Genomic DNA, 19,825 nt, shown 5'->3' with positions numbered 1-19,825 from the left:
TAATTTTATAAAATAAAATATCTAAGGATTTTGTTCGTTTCGGACAGCCATTTGTCCAAAATGGTATAGGGTTTCCTGCCTGAGCAGGGGGTTGGACTAGGTGACCTCCAAGGTCCCTTCCAACCTTATTATTATTATTGTTATTAAGTGTTAAATGAAACTGCCATATTCAAAAAAGGACAATCTCAATGAATTGAGGGGGTTTTTTGGACAAACATCCCTTTGTTTTGCTAAATCGAAATTGTGTGTGATCAAAAAAGGACACTTCTATATATTATTATTCTATTTTCTACAGTTTAATTTATATGTTGAAATTTCATATTTTCACTGAAAGATAATATAGCCTACCTTTAATGGTTAGTACTTATATATCATATCATAAGTAAAACATATTAGATGAGCAAACATATAGCAGGTATGTTATTATTATTAATTCTGAAGCTACACTCTATATGGACCAATTTAAATTGCCAGGGCTTTGCTGAGTCTGGATTCTAGAAACTAATACCTACCCACAATTTATACCAAAAATCTTCATATGTTTTCTAATATTTACCAGTGTATAATATGACATTACGAAAGAATATGAATCTTTAACCTTAAATTGTGTTTCTCAATAATACAGACCAAGAATAGCTAGACATTATCAAATTGTTTTGAAGCTATGCAAAAAAGCTATGAGCTTCTTACTCTTACTTACTCCAAATTATAGGAAGAGAGCCATGTCAGGCTAAGGAAATAAAAAAATGGAAAAGAAGTCTCGTAAGATCTTTTCAAACTAACAAATTAAAAGGCATAATCTTCCACGATCTACTGCTCATTTCAACAGATGTGATGGAGTGGCTACATTGATATAGGATATAACTTTGAGATGGAGTAAGGGGGTGGGCTCTATTTGTCTACTGATCTCATTAGCCTCCTGAATGCCTGATTTATTTTATCACTTGAACATTTCAAGTGATGGATCAAAACAAATGTAGTTAAAAGTCTAAAATCTGGCTATAAATGCTACATTTTGTGGTACATTGGATAAAAGCACAAAGGGTGCATGATGATTTGTAAGTGTCAGGACCCACCCCAAACCACGTCTTAGGAAGACAAAAACTCTTGGAGTCAGTTCTAGTCCAAAAGGAAGCTTTACTAGGACATGCTTGGTTGTGGGAATACAAGACAGGACTTAGTATTGTTTTACAAATTGAAATTTTATAAAGGGTACCCGGTTCAACCCCCCTTCCCTCAACCCCATTTGGTCAGCTCTCATCCTTCTACTTTGTGTCATCCCTTTCGTGGGGAAAAAAGGAACTTCGAATCTTTATGGTTATTGCCTTCTTCCTCTCCAGAATTAAAAGAAAACACAAGCCAGATGCCTTCTTCTCTAACCCTCCCTTTTGATCCCGCCAGTTCAAAAGGTTTCCTTGGTCTTTGAAATAACCTAAGGCAAGCTGAATCCACATATGCTCCTCCTTCCTCGGGAGATGGCAGAATCCATATTGGGGGGGATGTTTCAAACATACATTTATGAATGTGATATAAATGGATTCTGACAGTAAGTTTCCTTCATGTGTCCATAGTATAGTTTTACCATGACATCAAAGCAGTGAATTCATTCTATAGATTGACTGATGATAAGGAAGAAGTTGAGGTTATGATGAAATGTATTGAAAATTCTTTTCCATGGCTCCAGATAATGAAAATGTCATAAACGTATCTCCAATAAAGGAAGTAAATGTTACAAAATTATTATTTGATCAACTGTAATGGAAATTATAAGTCCTACTAGTAGTGTCTCAAATTCGGTGAATTTTAGTGAATTAAGTGTGATTGTCAGTATTTATAGATAAATGACAAATCATATTTGTCTAATACACAGGTCTACAACCCGTGGCTCCGCGGCCGCATGCGGCTCTTTCAGCTGACTCCTGCGGCTCCCAGTCCTCTGCCACGTGCAGTACCCCCCCCAAAAAAAAGTGGGAGTAAAAAAGTTCAACCAATCAATTCAAATATGCAGGGTAGGTGCATATCTCGCCTTGGCTCCACTCTTCAGTCAAACCCTGTTCTGCGCATGTGCGCATGTACGCACATGCGCACACATTTTTTGCGGCTCCCAGTTTTTCCTTTTGTGAGGGAACCGGTTCCGAGTGGCTCTTTCACTGTTTCAGGTTGCTGACCCCTGGTCTAATAAATGTAAATGAAATTAACTGAGAATGAAATTAGCTGATACTATTAAAAATGAGTTTTCATATGTTTGGTCCTTTTTTAATCTGTCATTTGCTTAAATATTTTCAAAAATATTGGCTTTGACATGCTTTTTCTTGTTGAAAGATGACAAAACATGATGGAATTTCTAGGAACAAATTATTTTGGTTATTATTGCTCACATATTACTACTAAGCGACAGAAAAAACATTCCTCCATTAATTTAATAAATGAAAACCCATAGAAGAGAATTATTTGTAGTTCAGAGTTAAAGTGTGGAGTCCTTGGTGCTCTCGTTTTCTTCCACATGTTTCATTAACAAATTAGTAATGCACCAAGAACCCCATAAATGAAAACTTCTCCAAAACATAAAGGTAAAGGTTCCCCCGCACATGCGTGCTAGTCGTTTCCAACTCTAGGGGCCGGTGCTCATCTCCGTTTCAAAGCCGAAAAGCCAGCGCTTGTCCGAGGACGTCTCCGTGGTCATGTGGCCGGCGTCCTGCCAAAGGCGCACAGAACGCTGTTACCTTCCCACCGTAGTGGTCCCTATTTTTCTACTTGCATTTTTACGTGCTTTCGAACTGCTAGGTTGGCAGAAGCTGGGACGAGTAACAGGCGCTCACTCTGTTACACGGCACTCGGGATTTGACCCGCCAAACTGCCGACCTTCTGATCGACAAGCTCAGCATCCTAACCCACTGAGCCACCGCGTCCCTATAGTTTAATTTTATTTATTTATTTATCACATTTAATTGCTGCCCATATGACAGTTCAGGAATTACATATCTAATTGCTGGTCACCATTCCATCAGCAAATGCTCAAATGAAGCTTTTAAAATGGCTGGGTAATCTTGGGCCAGTCACTCTCTTTCAACCCAATCCATCTCACAGGGTTGTCATTAGGGGGGGAGGGAAATAGAAGGAAGGTGTATTAGATATATCTGCTGCCTTGAGCTATTTGTAAAAAGGTGGGATAGAAATAAATAAACAAACAAATCTATACATAGGGCTTAAAAGTGCCCACTCACGTATCGCCGTAACATATGCATAGTGTATAATTGAAAACATCCTGGACCAACTGTTTTATAGTATAGTTACTAATACTAATATAGTATAGTTACTAATTTTTAGTGTTCAAAGAACAAAATAGTTGATTAACACAGATAATGCCTGGACTTGCCAATATATTTTCCAGATTTCTTTTAAAATCTTGTTTTGCATTTATCCTCATATAAATATCTCAATTGGATTATCTTACTCTATTAGTTCAAGTAACTGCACTGATATTTCATTAATTCCTAGTCACTGGATGGCACTAAGAAAGCCTTAACTTCTTCATTGTTCCTACTTTTTTCATTTGTAGTTATAAATTTAATAACATGTAGGTTTTAATGCTTTACCAAGAACACTATCTTAACTATATTACGTTATATGCATTTTTACTTTCTTTTCAACTTTTAAGTAGCTACTCTAAACTCAATGGGTAAGAAAGACTGCACAATACATACACGCAGATCTAAAGAACAGGGAACATTTCCAATTTTCGGATAAATACTAAAAGAGTAGCTGTTTCAGCAAAAACAACAAAGAGATCCAGTGTGTATATAATGAAAAACAAATAATACTTCTATTAGAAGAAACACTGGCAGGCTTCATGCTCAAACACAACTGTATTTAAAAAGTTTTAAATCTACTATATTTTCCCATTAGAATAGTTCTGATGTGATGAAACTTACTTTATACAGTTAGAAAAAGACTGATTTTCAAATTACAAGTCTCATTGTTTTCAGTTTGTTTTATTCCTTTTCTCAACACTGGTATGATGGAGTTCTGTGATTTATTCAAAGTTACATGCAAGTATAAAAGGAGTGAAAGCGTATCTGACTCTGAGACTTTCTTTCAAGTAACAGAAAAACATAATTCTTTATTAATTTTTACTGGATAGCAGCTTAAACATTTAAGAATTTTTAAGTCTTTCAAGACTAAAGTCCACCTTCAGATAGCTGAAGTATTACTCAAATTAAAAAAGTAACTGTAACCAATGCCATGGTTTATGAAAGTAATAAAGTAACTGAGTTTCAATTATACTGACATAGTAAAGATTTCTGATATCAATGCTACCATAAATGTATATGGAAGTCTTCTTAACTAGTATACTCTAGGTTTGCTGGGATGATACCCAGGAATCTGAGGGGCCAAGTTTGAAAATACTGCTCTTTACCCATTATGATCATCTGGATTTGTCTTCTCCTACCTTCCTGCACATTTCTGTTTCTCAATTCCTTAATTCACATTGATTTTCCAGCATGACTTACTATGTTGCCATTTTATGTAATGAGTAGGGTGAAAACTACACAGTAAAAAATGGATGGGCTTTGATCTCATAGTCAATGCCTGTATTTTGATTTATCTTTACCCCCTGTACCACTGAATAGTTAGAATTGTTTGTGTGTTTCCTGCCTTTATTATTTTTACAAATAGGTAGCAAACATATCCAACACATCTTTGCCCTCCTATTTCCCCACAAGAACAACTCTGTGAGGTGAATTGACAAAAAAAAATGACTGGCCCAATGTGACCCATGGCTTTCATGGCTAAGGTGGGACTTGAACTCATAATCTTCTGTTTTCTAATCTGGAACCTTAAGCACTAGACCAAATTATCTTTTCCCTTCTTTCTCTCATTTCCCAATTGTTACACTTGGTTATTTGGGTTTTCAACTTATACTCATTTCAAAATACTGTATTAAAGACACAGAACAATTAGTATTTGGAAGATAACTAGTAATACATAACAACAATGGTTAACTCGAATCAATTTAAACAATGCCCCCAAATGTTTCTTGAGTTATGAAAAAATCTTATGCAGGGAAAATATCCATAACTAAATGCAATTATATGGAATAGATCCTACAGTTGACAGAATGTTTTCTGTATGACAAATTTTCAGAGTCAAATCTTTGTCTGGCTGTGAAGTTCAATAGGTGTGCTTGGAATTTTTTTAGTTGTTCTTCCTGACATGTGGCCTCCAACTGGATTTAAAAATTGTAAAGAATTCTGTCCATTGAATCTCCAATGACTAAGTTAAGTTATAATTAAGCATTTCATTAAGCCTGCACAGAGTTCCACATGGAACAATAATTGTGCTAAGCTGGTATCATAACATCCACTGTCAGAAGAACCATTCCTCCTATGACAGAATGAGGAGCAATGCCTCTGCTAATGGCATCTGTCACCCACATTTTTAAAAAAAGTATTAAAAATCATGAATGATTTTTGTTTAAAATCTACTGCTTAATAAGCTGAAACACATGCTTGCTCTACCAAAGTATTAAATGTGAATAAATATTGCAGACCTACATATACAACACACAATACATCCATTTTAAATTTAAAGTACAATCCTCAGAACACATTTGTACAATCTTTAAGAGATATTTCACTTGGAACTTCTTACGTATACTTTTTTTGAGGGCTGGAAGTAAATGTACAGTTATAAACAATGTCTTATCAACTTTATATTAATAAGAAATGCATACTAAAGATTTATGGTTATCTATTAAAAGCCTAAAAGCATACTAAGATCATTCTGCCTACTACCAAAGATGCAAACTAAAATTTAAATTCAGAAAACACTTTAGTTCTTTTTTAATACAGTGATTCAATCCATTCACTACTTTCCTATGAAAATCAATATTTTGCGGTGCAAATTGTTTTCAGTGCACCAACCTCACTTATTGAAAAGCCATGATAAGACATACCTTGTAATGTCAAAAGGAAAGCAGAATTTAGGTATACTCTGGAGGATTGCCTGTAAAAGCAGAAAAAAATGTTATATGTATTTAACAATTACCTGAATATGGCCTGCAATTTTTTCCCCCACAGAAAAATCAAGCAATATTTGATAAGAAGAGGAAACTATGCTGCATGTTACTGGATTAAAATAATTGATTATTAAAAAGGAATTAAGTTTGTGCTTTGGCAGATTGCAAAGACAATACCACAGAAACCCCAGGAGGGAAAGGCCTGGCCTGAAGGGTATTAACACCCTTCACATCCCTGCTGGGATTCCCTTCAACAAGGCCATATGGATTTTACAAGAAGCACCGTACCATATGGGTAAGCCACGTCTGCTGCTACTTGTACTACAGACTAGCCATAGGGACTTCTGACAGATCCTGGCTCAAAAATACAAATGTTGTTTCAATTAAAATGCAAGCAGAGGAAAGAGAACTAAGTTGACAGCATATGCATTTTATGAGCAAATGTTTTTAAAAGCTGGAACTTTTCATTTGTTATATGCAGAAAATTGGACAGAGTTAACCCTTTACAATAACAACAAGGTTCAAAATTTCCTGCCAATTAAAAAGAAAATAAAAAGAAAATACCTGTAATTTTATAGAAATTATACACCTATTTCTTTCTGTTGGGTTTGACATGCTGCTCAGTGACACATTTCTAATTACATGAATGGCATATACTGGTTTGAAAATTATTATAAAGTGAAGAAAAATATTAGAATAAAAGAAGCAGTTATAACTACCAAGTGTTCAATGCCACTATGATAAAATAAGAAATAGGATTGCCACCTTTCAGCTATGTTGTACTAAAATTCACACAGAATTAAATGGTTTTCTAGTGACATTAAGGTAAAATGCACGGAAAAGATTAATGTTATAATGAAGAAAAGTTCCTGCTTGAACATGTACAATCTAAGCTTTAACAGAGAGGACTGACAGGACTTCATATCGGATATGGCAGCTATGCTATCTCTGCATTTCCACGCAGACAGACAGAAGAAGTAAATTTACTGAAATAATTAGAACACTGTATATAAGGAAGAACTGGCCCATCTAACAGAACTCCAGCATCCTGCCCTCCACATAAAAGTTATTTGCCAGGTTTAAATGCTGGCCCCCTTTCCTCCCACCTTCTGAATCAATGGCTGTTAGTTGCTCCTTTCCCACCTTGAAGTTTCTTCACATCTGTTTTGTCTTGTTAACAAAACAGCTTCTTCAAGCAGGAGAATCAGAGATTCTACCTTGCCAGCTTCGACCCTTACAAGAAAGAAAAAACTGAACAGATCACCTGGGGGGAAAAAAACATACAAGAAAAGAAGAATGCCTGTATTTTCTTTCAGTTACTAGTATAAAATTAGTACTTCACAAAAGAAGTGGGTAGGAGAAATTTGGAGGAAATTGGCTAGTTACATTAGAGAAGCACAGATTAAGATAGTGGGACAGAAATCATTGTTGTCTTACTGGATGCACCTGAATTACAGATCCTAGTCAAGTATTTTCCAACTTCAATAAAACACAGGATGGTAGAACTTGGTAATATGCATCCCATGTATTATAAGAACTAATATAGCTGGGGGGGAATCACTCCTACAAGCATATGTCTTATGTCCTTAGTTCTTAAGATTTGATTAACAACATCAGGCAAAATATACATTTCTCATAATTGGATTTCAGATATATTAAATTAATTGTCATAATCAGTTATTTCTGGGAAAATTTAATTTTCATGTTATATGGCTATAATTTCATATTACATCAGTGTGAGCATATTCTTTCATAACTAAATTTAGCTAATCTTCCAACTTAGGTTTCAGGCTCTAAACCAGATGCAAAGCTTGTACTGTACAAACGCAACGTAAGTTCAAAGTGAAAGCCACAAGAAATTGGCAAAATCATTGTAGAAAGAAAAGGAAATGGAAGAAAGTGCATGCTCAAAACCCTGACTACTGATTTATTAGACGCTAGTCCCAGGGAAGCAATCCTAGAATTTTATTTGGGCCTTCCAATATGCTATATTTTCAGGAAAGATTGTCACTCTATTTTATGAATCATCATTAAAATCAGATTGGGATGTTAAACATAAAGACTCACAATTTACTTAGAGATAGTAAATTAATGCTCCTCATAAAAAAGGCAAAGTATTAAATATAATATTTAAAAGCTACTCATCTTATTAAGTTTATTATAGTAGAGAATTCTGTGTTTCCCCCCTTTTAGCAACAATATTAGTATTTTAGACTCTAGATCCTTCACAGTAATAAATACAAGTTTGTGTTTAACAAACCACCACAAACTATATTTCTTCGCAATATTGATTAGTAAGCACATAAGATTCTATCTCTAAGGAATTGTATTTGCAGACATTTGTAACACCCGTGTTACGTTTTCTGGTCTTCCATAAAATAAAAACGCATAGAAAAGAGGAAAAACAGATATTATTGTATTTCACTGTAATAGATATATCAGCCCTTTCTGCAACACTGTAGGGGCAAACAAACTCAATACTTTCCTTTCCATCCTTCCCCCATCCATGTGTGTGTGTGTGTGTGTTCACGCGCACACAAACACACACACACACTTCTGCAAAATAGGGCCTCAGCTCGCTTCCCAACTGGCAGGATCATCCCTCAGGGGACAAGTCTTTAAACCTCTGCACTCTTTAAAATTCAGCCAGCCAGCAAGTCTATACACTGGTGTATAAACAGTATAGAAGAAAAAAAAATCCTCTCAGCTTATGTCAGTGACAAAGCAACTCAGCAGTTGACTGTTTCTCCCCTGACAGTATAAGCCAGATCAATAGATGGCAGGCTACCTAGGCTTGTAAGGATCAGTTCTCTGCTTTAATTACAGGTATTATTCAAATTTTAAAATAAAGGAAATTAAGATGCTGTCCCGAAAGTTTCTTAGAATATGCAATCAGCTGAAAAACTAAATTAAGGAATGTATTTGTAGAAAGTATACCCATTTTAAAGTTGACTGTATAACGCTGAAATACCCTTAATGACAGATAATGTTTCTACAGAAGACAAAAAGACATTAAATGTATCACTTAAGTCATGCCTTGGCTAGTAGTCAGATCAATTTGACATACGAGTAAAGAATTTCTGTAACTAGTGCTATAAAGAGATACTGAAAGTTGTTTTCTTGGTAATGATTTAAGTAAAAAAGAAAAATGTCTAGGGGTTAATATACCAGGCTACAACATGGTTATTCAGGTTGTCCATGGGTGCAATCCAGGTAGATTAGAGAAATAAAAGCATTCTGTAAGCTTGCAACCAAAACAATTTCAACTACACTTACTGTAAAGACCAAAGCTGTCAGGCAAACCAGTCAATGACTTTGCTTATTAGAAGTTGTTTTAAAATTTCACACTTAAATTAATTACTAGGAAACAAATAGTGAATGTTTCCATGCTGTAAAGAAAAAAATATTTCTCTGAATTTGTTTTAAGAAAACAGTTCTAAGTTCTGAAACACAAAGTGAAAACAACATACTGAAGGAACAGCAAAAGCTTCCCTACCTAACCCTTTCTAATATACAGGTAGTCCTTGACTTACAACCATACATTTAGCGACCTTTCAAATACACAATGGCACTGAAAAAAGTGAGTTATAACTGGTCCTCACACTTACATCCACCTCCATGGTCATATATTCAAAATGTGGATATATGGCAACAGGCACATATTTAAAACAATTGCTGCATTCTGAGTTCATGTGATCATCATTTGTGACCTTTCCAGCTGACCTCCAGCAAGCAAAATCAATGGGGGAAGCTGGATTCACATAACTGCAGTGATTCACTTAACAATCGTGGCAAAAAGGATCATCAAATCAAGTGTGACTCATTAAACAACTACTTTGCTTAGGAACAAAAATTCTGGTCTTGATTTGATCATAGGTCGAGGACTACCTGTAGAGCAGGAAAAAGAAATTGGCTGACTGAATCTCAGGAACCTTATATAACCGAGGCAGCTACCTTTAAGTTTGGAGTGCTATCAGTGGACATGTTAGATATCACTTTTTAATAAGCAGTTGCGACAAAATTTCCTTCATCAATGTCAAGCTCTGGGAGTTCTCAATGCTTTACACCTAACTAGAAAGCTCATAAGTCTAAAAATAATAAACAAGTATAAAGAAAAAACCAGTATCACAATACTATCTATTGTGACTTATATTTCATGCAGCAAAAAGAATTAGTAAAAGCCACTGTGAAGTTTACCAAGCAGCCACTTGAGCACGTAATCAGGGCTACAGCATGAAAGGGAGGGCTGCAAAGAGTACTTAATTTACAGCCTCCATTTCATTCTCAAGTAAAGTCCAGCAGATTCTTTAATATGGTTAAAAGTGGCTTGTTGTCATCTGCCCCAGGTAATCCCATAGTGGATTTTTTGGAAACTTGTGACAAATTTCACAGCACTTCAAGAATAAAATTGCTTATCTTCATACAGATTTGCACTCTGCTTTTGACACAAGTTAAGGTGTCTATTTCACTGCCTGGCTCAATTATACGAGTTTGTTTTCTATTGCTACGGCAAGATGTTTATAGCTATGGAGTCTACAGCCTGCTGTCTTCAACTTTACCTGTCTTGGCTTATTCAAGTTAATGCGGAAGACAGGGAACAGAGGAAAGATTATTGGATGAATCCAGTGAGTGATAAATCTATCTTTGTGTAATGAAGCAGTTCCACTAGACCGGGGTAGGCAACCTTGGCTCTTTTATGACTCGTGGACTTCAACTCCCAGAATTCCTGAGCCAGCCATGCTGGGAGTTGAAGTTCAAGAGTCATAAAAGAGCCAAGGCTGCCTACCCCTGCACTAGACTTTAAAAGAGGAAATAATTAATATAATTATGAAAGAATCCTAGTTTGATCCAGACATTTATAACAGCTAGTGCTTGGGCTGCAATAGCCTATGTTCAGAAAGCAAAGTTTTGAAGACAGCAGTTTTGTTACTATGCTAAAAAAAAAATAGAAGAAACTGATTAATTTAATCCATTTTAGCCTAGGTTCAGATATGCTTTCTGGAATTAATCAGCACAGAATAATCTGATGGATGGTTTCCTATGGGACAAAGACAGGGGAAATATAATTCTGTTCATTCTGCTTGACATTTCAGCAGCATCTGACTGACCATGGAGACTTTTGCAAATGTGTCTGAGAGACAAGGTTGAAAGCACTATTCAATAGTTCTATTCTTACTCAAAATAATGACTTCCTTGATATCAGGGCTTTTATATGATGGGAACCTACAAGACATTACATTCTCTTTAACTTCTATACAAAGCTGCTTGAGGCATTCATCAGGGGTTTAAAGTTGAGGTACTATCAATGTAGTAATATACTGCTCTATTTCTCAATAACATCTGAATTAGGAAAGGGTCTGCATGGCCTAAACAGGTACGTGCTATAAATACTCTGATGGGTTAGCCAGTATGGTGAAAATGAATACATTGGAGCTGGATTTTGAGAAGACAGGGATTTTTGTGGAAGGATATATTAAATGGGGAATCTGCCTATTCTAAAAAGATTATTACTTCTCTACAGAAAATGAGTTCTAGTTTAGGGAGTTCCTGGACTCATTATTACACTAAAGGAGAACCTACATTATTAACAGCTTCAGTTTCTTAAAGACATGAAAACCTTTCAAAGGAGCTAGTTCACAATATGTAGATACGTGTATAATGCAGTTTTTCAGATCAATAAATTACGGAAGTCTTTATGAATAGCTACTTGCAAGCTGCTTCCAATGACTACACCACCCACTACCCCGAGCCATTTCACTTCATTTTTTCCTAGATCACTAAAGTCTGGTGATTGTTTGCCATGTACTAATAACTTTATACCTGTATTATTTATGTATTAATAACTTTATATAGCCACCAGTCTACCAAAATGGGGGGGGGGGGGTTGTTTACATAATGTGCTCTGTGTGTGACTATCTTTGTACCAGGTCTTAAAGATGCAGCTGGCATGGAATGAATCAGATAGGTTGCTTACTACAGCACCTGGCCATGCACATACTACACCAGTGCAAAGCAAATGCTCTGGGTACCAATCAGCTATCACATCCAATAAATGCCTTCTGATGTGTAGATTACAAAATAAAATAAATTCCAGTTCATTTCATACATTTCTGGAAAACAACTTTTTTGTATTGCTATTTACAGTAAAATTATAGTAAGAAAGAGGCCATATCAACGGTAAGAGAGCTACTTCTACTTCTGGAATCCCACTTTTTAACTTTGGAGGTTGGGGGACCCACTGTAACTCCTTTTCATCTGCATTTATAAAGGAGGCAGATTTTATCTACATCAGGCAGCCTCACAGAAACTGAGGACTCAGACCAGTGATGGTGAACCGTTTAGAAACCGAGTGCCCAAACTGCAACCCAAAACCCACTTATGTATTGTCGGGTGCCGGGTGGTCGTGGCCCGTTGGGTGGGCATGGCCCATTTTGTGGGCGTGGCTGTGGTGGTAACGGCAGACTGGGTGGGACTAAAAAGTTCAATCAATTCCAAGTGTGTGAGATTTTTTTTCCCCGAGAAGTTAAAATTGAGCCTTTTTTTTTTTTTTTGCACAGGTGGCGGAGGCCTAAAGTGAAAAGGTTTTATAAAACCCAGCTGAAGGCCTAGAACTGGGGCGACGGTGCACGTGCCCACAGAGAGGGCTCTGCATGCCATCTGTGGCACCCGTGCCATAGGTTCGCCACCACGGACTGAGACCATAAAAGGGCTTTATGGGTAATAATCAGCACCTTCAATTAGAGCCCAAATTTATATATAAAGGAATTAAAAGCAACCAGGAGACCAAAACAAGAGTGTTCAGACCTCTAAATGTAACTCAATCCTAGAACTCCAATTCCAGAATAACACTAGATGATGAGATCTGGAGGTTAACTAGAGAATTATAACCCACAAATTATCTCCTCATGCCTTAAGATAACCAACAAAAAACAGTTATAGGTTGTGTTAAATCTCTTCCACTGCAGTGGGAGATTTAACACAACCTATAAAAAGTTGTATTAAAAAGTATAATTTAAAAATACAATTAAAACTAATTACAGGTTCATGTCATACGGAAACAAATCTTTGTTACAACTGTTTATCCTGGCCTCATTCTTTTTCTTATGAATTATAAAAAGTGTTATGTATATATGCATATGTGTACATACGCTGATAAAGTCTGATCTAGTGCTCAAGACATCAGGCTAAATACCAGAAGACTGTGAGTTCTAGTTCCGCCATCACCAGCTGTGTGACTCTGGGCAAGTCACTCTCTTTCAGTCCATCCCACTCCACAGGATTCTTGTTGTGGGGAAAACAGGAGGAAGTTAGGAGTATTAAATATCTTTGTCACCTTGAGTTATTTATAAAAACATTAAAGGCAGGATGAAAATAAATAAGTAAGTAAACAAACAAACAACCTTAGAAAGTTAGCTAACTTGTACTATTATTGTAAATCTGTCATTGTACATGGATAGGCATGGCAGATCAGTATTTTATTAATTAGCCAACTCCAGAGCAAAGTTTAAGTTTTCTGACAACATTTTAAGGAAAAAAATATAAAGAAGCTTTCTAGACATACTAACTGAAAACTAGACCAGAAAAAAAACTTGCAGGACTTCACTGAAAATATAGAGATGCGCTGCAGAAACAGTATCCAAACAATGAGCACACACCTGACTTGAAGTTGTTATATGCAGCTATTTCACTACATCCTGTGGTTGGCAAACACAGCAAGACTCAAAACCACCTTCTGTGAGTCATACTGGTATAGAATCTAATTAGTAGGGTGCCTATAGTAAGAAAAATGAATAATTTATCCAATAACACCATCATATCTTTAAATGAAAATAGGAGAACAGAGACAGAAGGGAATCTCACACCTTTTCCCCCAGCTTTTAAGATATACAAATGCATGCATTTTGCAGGGCTTTAGAAACACCATATGGAAGTTGTGAATACTAAAATAAGTGTGGATTGAGCAATGGAATGAAATACTAGATCTTATGAATTTTCAGTCTGCTCCCAATTTATATAAGCATTACAAGGCAAAATAGCAGTTAATGTTAGTTATTGTTTAAAAATGTGTGAAACACAACAGAAAACAGAGCAAAGCCACCATGAAAATCAGATACCAATGTAAGTTCCAAGAATGGCATTTTTGGAAAAACTGTGGGTTAAGAAAAAATGTTGGCATCCTATTTAAACCAGCCTATCAGAAACAGCCTCAGAGTCCCAGAAAACATGAACGTAACATTAAAATATATTATTCAGATAAATATGAATGAAAGTAAACTGTAATTGCTTTGAGATCTGCAACTATAAAAAAAATTGAAGAAAAGAACAATTTCTAATTTTTATGCAGGATAACAAAAACAATTTCTTCTAGAACCTGAAAGTACTTCCAATTCATTACCCATATTTAAGAAATAAGTGGCCTTTTTAGATCTAAGAAATTCCCCCTTTTCCGTGATACCAAATCATGTCAAACATTAGCATCCAAAAGTATTCCTTCAACATCTGCAATATATTCCTTGACATATGCCATGTATCTGTAAATTAAATACATTTTAACGTATAGAAACAAACTGATAAAAAAGCCTATGTGTACTAAGAATATACTGAATACTCAAAGAGAGATAATGGAGAAAGGGCCAAGAAGCAAAAAAGCAAAAAAATATTTTAAACTACAATTTAGCTACCTGAACATGAATATCTGTTAGCACTGTGGTTTTCTGTTACTGTAGCATATCACAGGCCTTATATCCTTGTCCAACATTTGTAAGCAAGATAGAAAGTACATATTTAAGAAATGTTGTGATGAAAGACAACATTTAACTGAAAGAAGCAAGCAGGAAAATTACTGTATTTTAGAAAAGAGGAAGACTTTAACAGTACAATTTTGCTGGAAGTAAATGAAGGAATCCACTCTGAGTGAAACTTCAATAACCTATTCTAATTCTAAAGATGCTACTCTATCACTGAATATTAGTTATTTTGTCTAGTTTTAAAGACATAGCCATCAGTGAATAGTTAGCTTTTGTATATCAGCTTTTTATAAGGCACTGAATATAGACCAAATCCAACATTCAATTTAAGTTAATATGCAATATCAAAAATGCTGTCCTTAATTAAATATTACACAATAAAAAAATAAACATTTTTGTTTTTCATTTAGTGTCAAATATTACAGCTGTACCATAAAAATGAGTAACATATGCATACAGTCTATTAAAATGCACATAATTTATCTTGCTTAAAATGAAAACATATCTAACAAGTAATTCTATTCATCTGGCCCTTTTTCACCCAGCCTTAAGATATACAAATGCATGCCTTTTCACCAGAACATAGCAGCTGGTAATGAAAAGGAAAGCATTCAAATGATCATTTTCACATCATATTCCTTCGTCTTTTCTCCAGTTTCTCCTGTCTTTCTTTGAGCTCCATTCTATTACGAGAGAGCTATTTCTTAGATCAATTCATATTTCCATAATCCACACTGCTGTTTCTCCCTCTTCTCCCCAGGGTAGACCACCCCCTACATCCAGGACTGTGGCTTACAACTGTCATTAAGACCTGTAACAATAACAAGACAACAAAAGAGTTTGGTCAAGATGAGGGTTGCCTATACCATATGCTGATCAGACTCATGGAAATGCTATAAAGCAAAATCATGATCCTAACAAGACTTTGGACTTGCCACACGTCCCTCCAAATGCAAGAAAAATGATCTTTTTAAAAATGTCAACTATATAGTTGCGGTACATAAAACATTTATGTACAAATGATAATTTGCATTCAAGGTGGAAGGATTCAAACTCTTTGGATACCAAATAGTAGGAAAGGTTTCAAAAATATTTACTTCCAAAAAAAAGAATCAGACCTTAACTCTGTGTATAAAACAACTGGAGTGATAATTAGCTGTAAGTTAATAATAAAAACATAATGAATAGTTCACATTTAGATCTGTTATATGTGTATCTTCCGAATATTTACATAGTGCCATGTACATATTTTAACAAACGTTAAGAATAATTGTCTAATCACACAAAAATTTCAAGGTTTGGGGTTATTGTTCTTGAAATCAGATCATATCACATCAGATGTCTACAATTCTCATCTGTAAAGTTATAACAAAATTATGGGTCTTTCCAGAATCATTAAGGATAAAATATACAAACAGTACAATTTTTGTTTCTCTTGGGGTCGTCCTTGTTTACATTTAAGTACAGTCCAGTTGGAAAAAAAAAAGAAGAAACAAGCAAAGAGGAAAATAGGCTTCTTCCATCTTTATTTTTCCACTTTTTTGTTCCCTATTAGCTAAAATCCCCTTCATGGATTACTGCCTTGTCATGGCGAAGGGGCTTGCATAATTCAATGAAGCTATGAGCTATGCCGTGCAGGGCCACCCAAAACGGACAGGTCATAGCAGAGAGTTCTGACAAAACGTGATCCACTGGAGAAGGAAATGGCAACCCACTCCAGTATCTTTGCCATGAAAACCCTATGGACAGTACCAAAAGGCAAAACGATATGACGCTGGAAGATGAGCCCCTCAGGTCGGAAGGCATCCAATATGCTACTGGGGAAGAGCAGAGGGCTAGTACTAGTAGCGCCAGAAAGAATGAAGCGACTGGGCCAAAGCCGAAAGGACGCTCAGCTGTGGATGTGTCTGGTGGTGAAAGGAAAGTCCGATGCTGTAAAGATTTTTTCTCCATAGGAACCTGGAATGTAAGATCCATGAATCAAGGCAAGCTGGACGTGGTCAAACAAGAGATGACAAGACTGAACATCGACATCTTAGGAATCAGCGAACTAAAATGGACAGGAACGGGTGAATTTAATTCAGATGACCATCAGGTATATTACTGCGGGCAAGAATCCCTCAGAGGAAATGGAGTAGCCTTCATAGTCAATAAAAGAGTAGGAAAAGCAATACTGGGATACAATCCTCAAAATGACAGAATGATCTCAGTTCGAATCCAAGGCAAACCATTCAATATCACAGTAGTCCAAGTCTATGCCCCAACCACCGGTGCTGAAGAGGATGAAATTGACCGGTTCTATGAAGCCCTACAGCACCTTATAGAACTAACACCCAAAAATGATGTCCTTATCATCATGGGGGATTGGAATGCTAAAGTAGGAAGCCAAAAGATAACCGGAATAACAGGCAAGTTTGGCCTTGGAGTACAAAATGAAGCAGGGCACAGGCTGATAGAATTTTGTCAAGAGAATACGATGGTCATAGCAAATACTCTTTTCCAACAACCCAAAAGTCGGCTCTACACATGGACATCACCAGACGGTCAACACAGAAATCAGATTGACTATATGCTCTGCAGCCAAAGATGGAGAAGCTCTATACAGTCAGTAAAAACAAGACCAGGAGCTGACTGTGGCTCAGACCATGAGCTTCTTGTTGCAATGTTTAGGCTTAAACTGAAGAAAGTAGGGAAAAGCGCCAGGCCAGTCAGATATGAATTAAATCATATCCCTGTTGAATATACAGTAGAGGTGACAAATAGATTTAAGGAATTAGATCTGATAGACAGGGTGCCTGAAGAACTATGGACAGAGGTTCGCAACATTGTACAAGAGGTAGCAACCAAAACCATCCCAAAGAAAAAGAAATGCAAGAAAGCAAAATGGCTGTCTGAGGAAGCTTTGCAAATAGCTGAGGAAAGGAGGGAAGCAAAAGGCAAGGGAGAAAAAGAAAGATACGCCCAATTGAATGCAGAATTCCAGAGAATAGCTAGAAGAGATAAGAATGCCTTCTTAAATGAACAGTGCAAAGAAATAGAAGAAAACAATAGAATAGGGAGGACCAGAGATCTTTTCAAGAAAATTGGAGAGATGAAGGGAACGTTTCATGCAAAAATGGGCATGATAAAGGACCAAAATGGCAGGGACCTAACAGAGGCAGAAGAGATTAAGAAGAGATGGCAAAATTACACAGAAGAACTATACAAGAATGAGCTTAACGTCCCTGATAATCACAATGAGGTGGTCACTGACCTCGAGCCAGACATCCTAGAATGTGAAGTGAAGTGGGCCTTAGAAAAGCTGAGCAACAACAAAGCTAGTGGAGGTGACAGTATTCCAGCTGAGCTATTCAAAATCTTAAAAGACGATGCAATAAAAGTGCTACACTCAATTTGCCAGCAAATTTGAAAAACTCAACAGTGGCCACAGGATTGGAAAAGATCAGTTTACATTCCAATTCCAAAGAAAGGCAGTGCCAAAGAATGTTCAAACTATCGCACCATTGCTCTCATTTCTCATGCTGGAGGCGGTTCGGGTCTGGATGGGGAGGAACAGACTTCAACTCAACCCTGACAAGACTGAGTGGCTGTACATTCCGTCTCCCCGGGACACTTGGGATGTTCCATCTCTTTCTATGGGGGGTGAGCTTTTACCCCCTGTGGATAGGGCTCGCAACTTGGGAGTCCTCCTAGATTCACGACTCACTTTGGAGGATCACATAGTGGCCGTGACTAGGGGGGCTTTTGCCCAGGTTCGCCTGGTGCGCCAGTTGCGGCCCTATCTGGACCGGGAGGCCTTATGTACGGTTACTCATGCGCTCGTGACCTCTCGCCTAGACTACTGTAATGCTCTCTACATGGGACTTCCCTTGAAGACTACTCGGAGGCTCCAACTGGTACAGAATGCGGCCGCGAGAGTTGTCTTGGGAGTTTCCCGGTACTCCCATGTTACACCTTTGCTCCGTGAGCTACATTGGTTACCGGTTGTCTTCCGGGTAAGGTTCAAGGTTTTGGTTATGATCTTTTTTTTTTTTTTATTGAAAAGTTTTATAAAATACAATTTTCCTTTAAAAAAACCCCCCTTCCCCCTCCCTCCTCCCCTCCCTACCTCCCCCCTATCTCCCCCCCTCCCCCTCCCCCTCCTCCCTCCCCTACCTCCCCCCCTCCACTTCCCCTCCTCCCCCCTCCCCCCCCCGACTTCCCAGAGCAAAATACAAGGTATATATCTAAAAGGCAATCATAAACAATCATATACTAACAATTATAAACTCTAAAATCCATCACTCTCTAGCTTGTATATAGTAAACCAATCCTTAATAATACTAAATATATATAAAAAACTAAAATAAAAGAAAACTAGCATCATTCCCATCTATGTTCTTCCACAATTCACTATTACCTTAACATATTCTCATTTGCACATTAATAAATAGTTCTTACACAAATTAACCCACATTAACCCACAAAACTTTCTTCCTCTTCCTCTGTAGTAAGTTGTCCATTAATTCCAAATTAAAAAAAAAAAAATCTATTACCATACATAGCATCCCAAAACTTTTTTTTTTTTTTTTTTAAAAAACACAACTACCACTTAACTATAAATATTTTGTGGAAGTTCCATAGATTTCTACTGGTCTTATTTTTTTTTCTTTTTTGAGCGTTTTAAGGCAGCACGCGTCACCCTCTGTTCTCTAAGATCATCCAAAAGAGTTGCAGCTTGAACTCCTCCTGTACCCTTCTCGTCTATCTGTGCATCTTCATCCTCTTGATGTTCTCCTTCTCCAGATCCCTCTGCAGCTTCCAGAAGTGTTGATGGGGTTACTTTCAAGACATTATTATAAAAATCATGCGCTTGCTTCACATTACTCAAACAGTACCTTTTGCCATCATACATGAAGCTCAACCCAGCTGGGATCTCCCATCTGAACCTTATATCTCTTTGCTTGAGCTCTTGCAAAAGAAATATAAAATCCTTCCTTCTCTTTAAAATCTTTGGAGGAATTTCTTTTAGAACCAAAACTTGTTGACCAGCAATCACAACTTTGGTATCGTAGGCAGC

At 36.8% G+C, this 19,825-nt stretch overlaps 1 protein-coding gene across 1 annotated transcript in view; it reads right to left on the bottom strand.

Annotated features, from left to right (window-relative positions):
- Positions 1–19,825, bottom strand: part of DENND1B (DENN domain containing 1B) — a 234,567-nt gene that overhangs the window by 157,366 nt on the left and 57,376 nt on the right. Inside the window, exon 4 of the mRNA XM_083359778.1 lies at positions 5,957–6,006. Within this exon, the coding sequence (XP_083215904.1) occupies positions 5,957–6,006 (50 nt within the window). The remainder of the gene's footprint in view (positions 1–5,956; positions 6,007–19,825) is intronic.

Source organism: Vipera ursinii, assembly GCF_947247035.1.
Source record: "Vipera ursinii genome assembly, chromosome: 3".
In the NCBI taxonomy this organism is placed as follows: Eukaryota; Metazoa; Chordata; class Lepidosauria; order Squamata; family Viperidae; genus Vipera; species Vipera ursinii.
The sequence above is the reverse complement of the archived record's forward strand: the minus strand, read 5'-3'. Positions and strand labels throughout refer to the sequence as shown.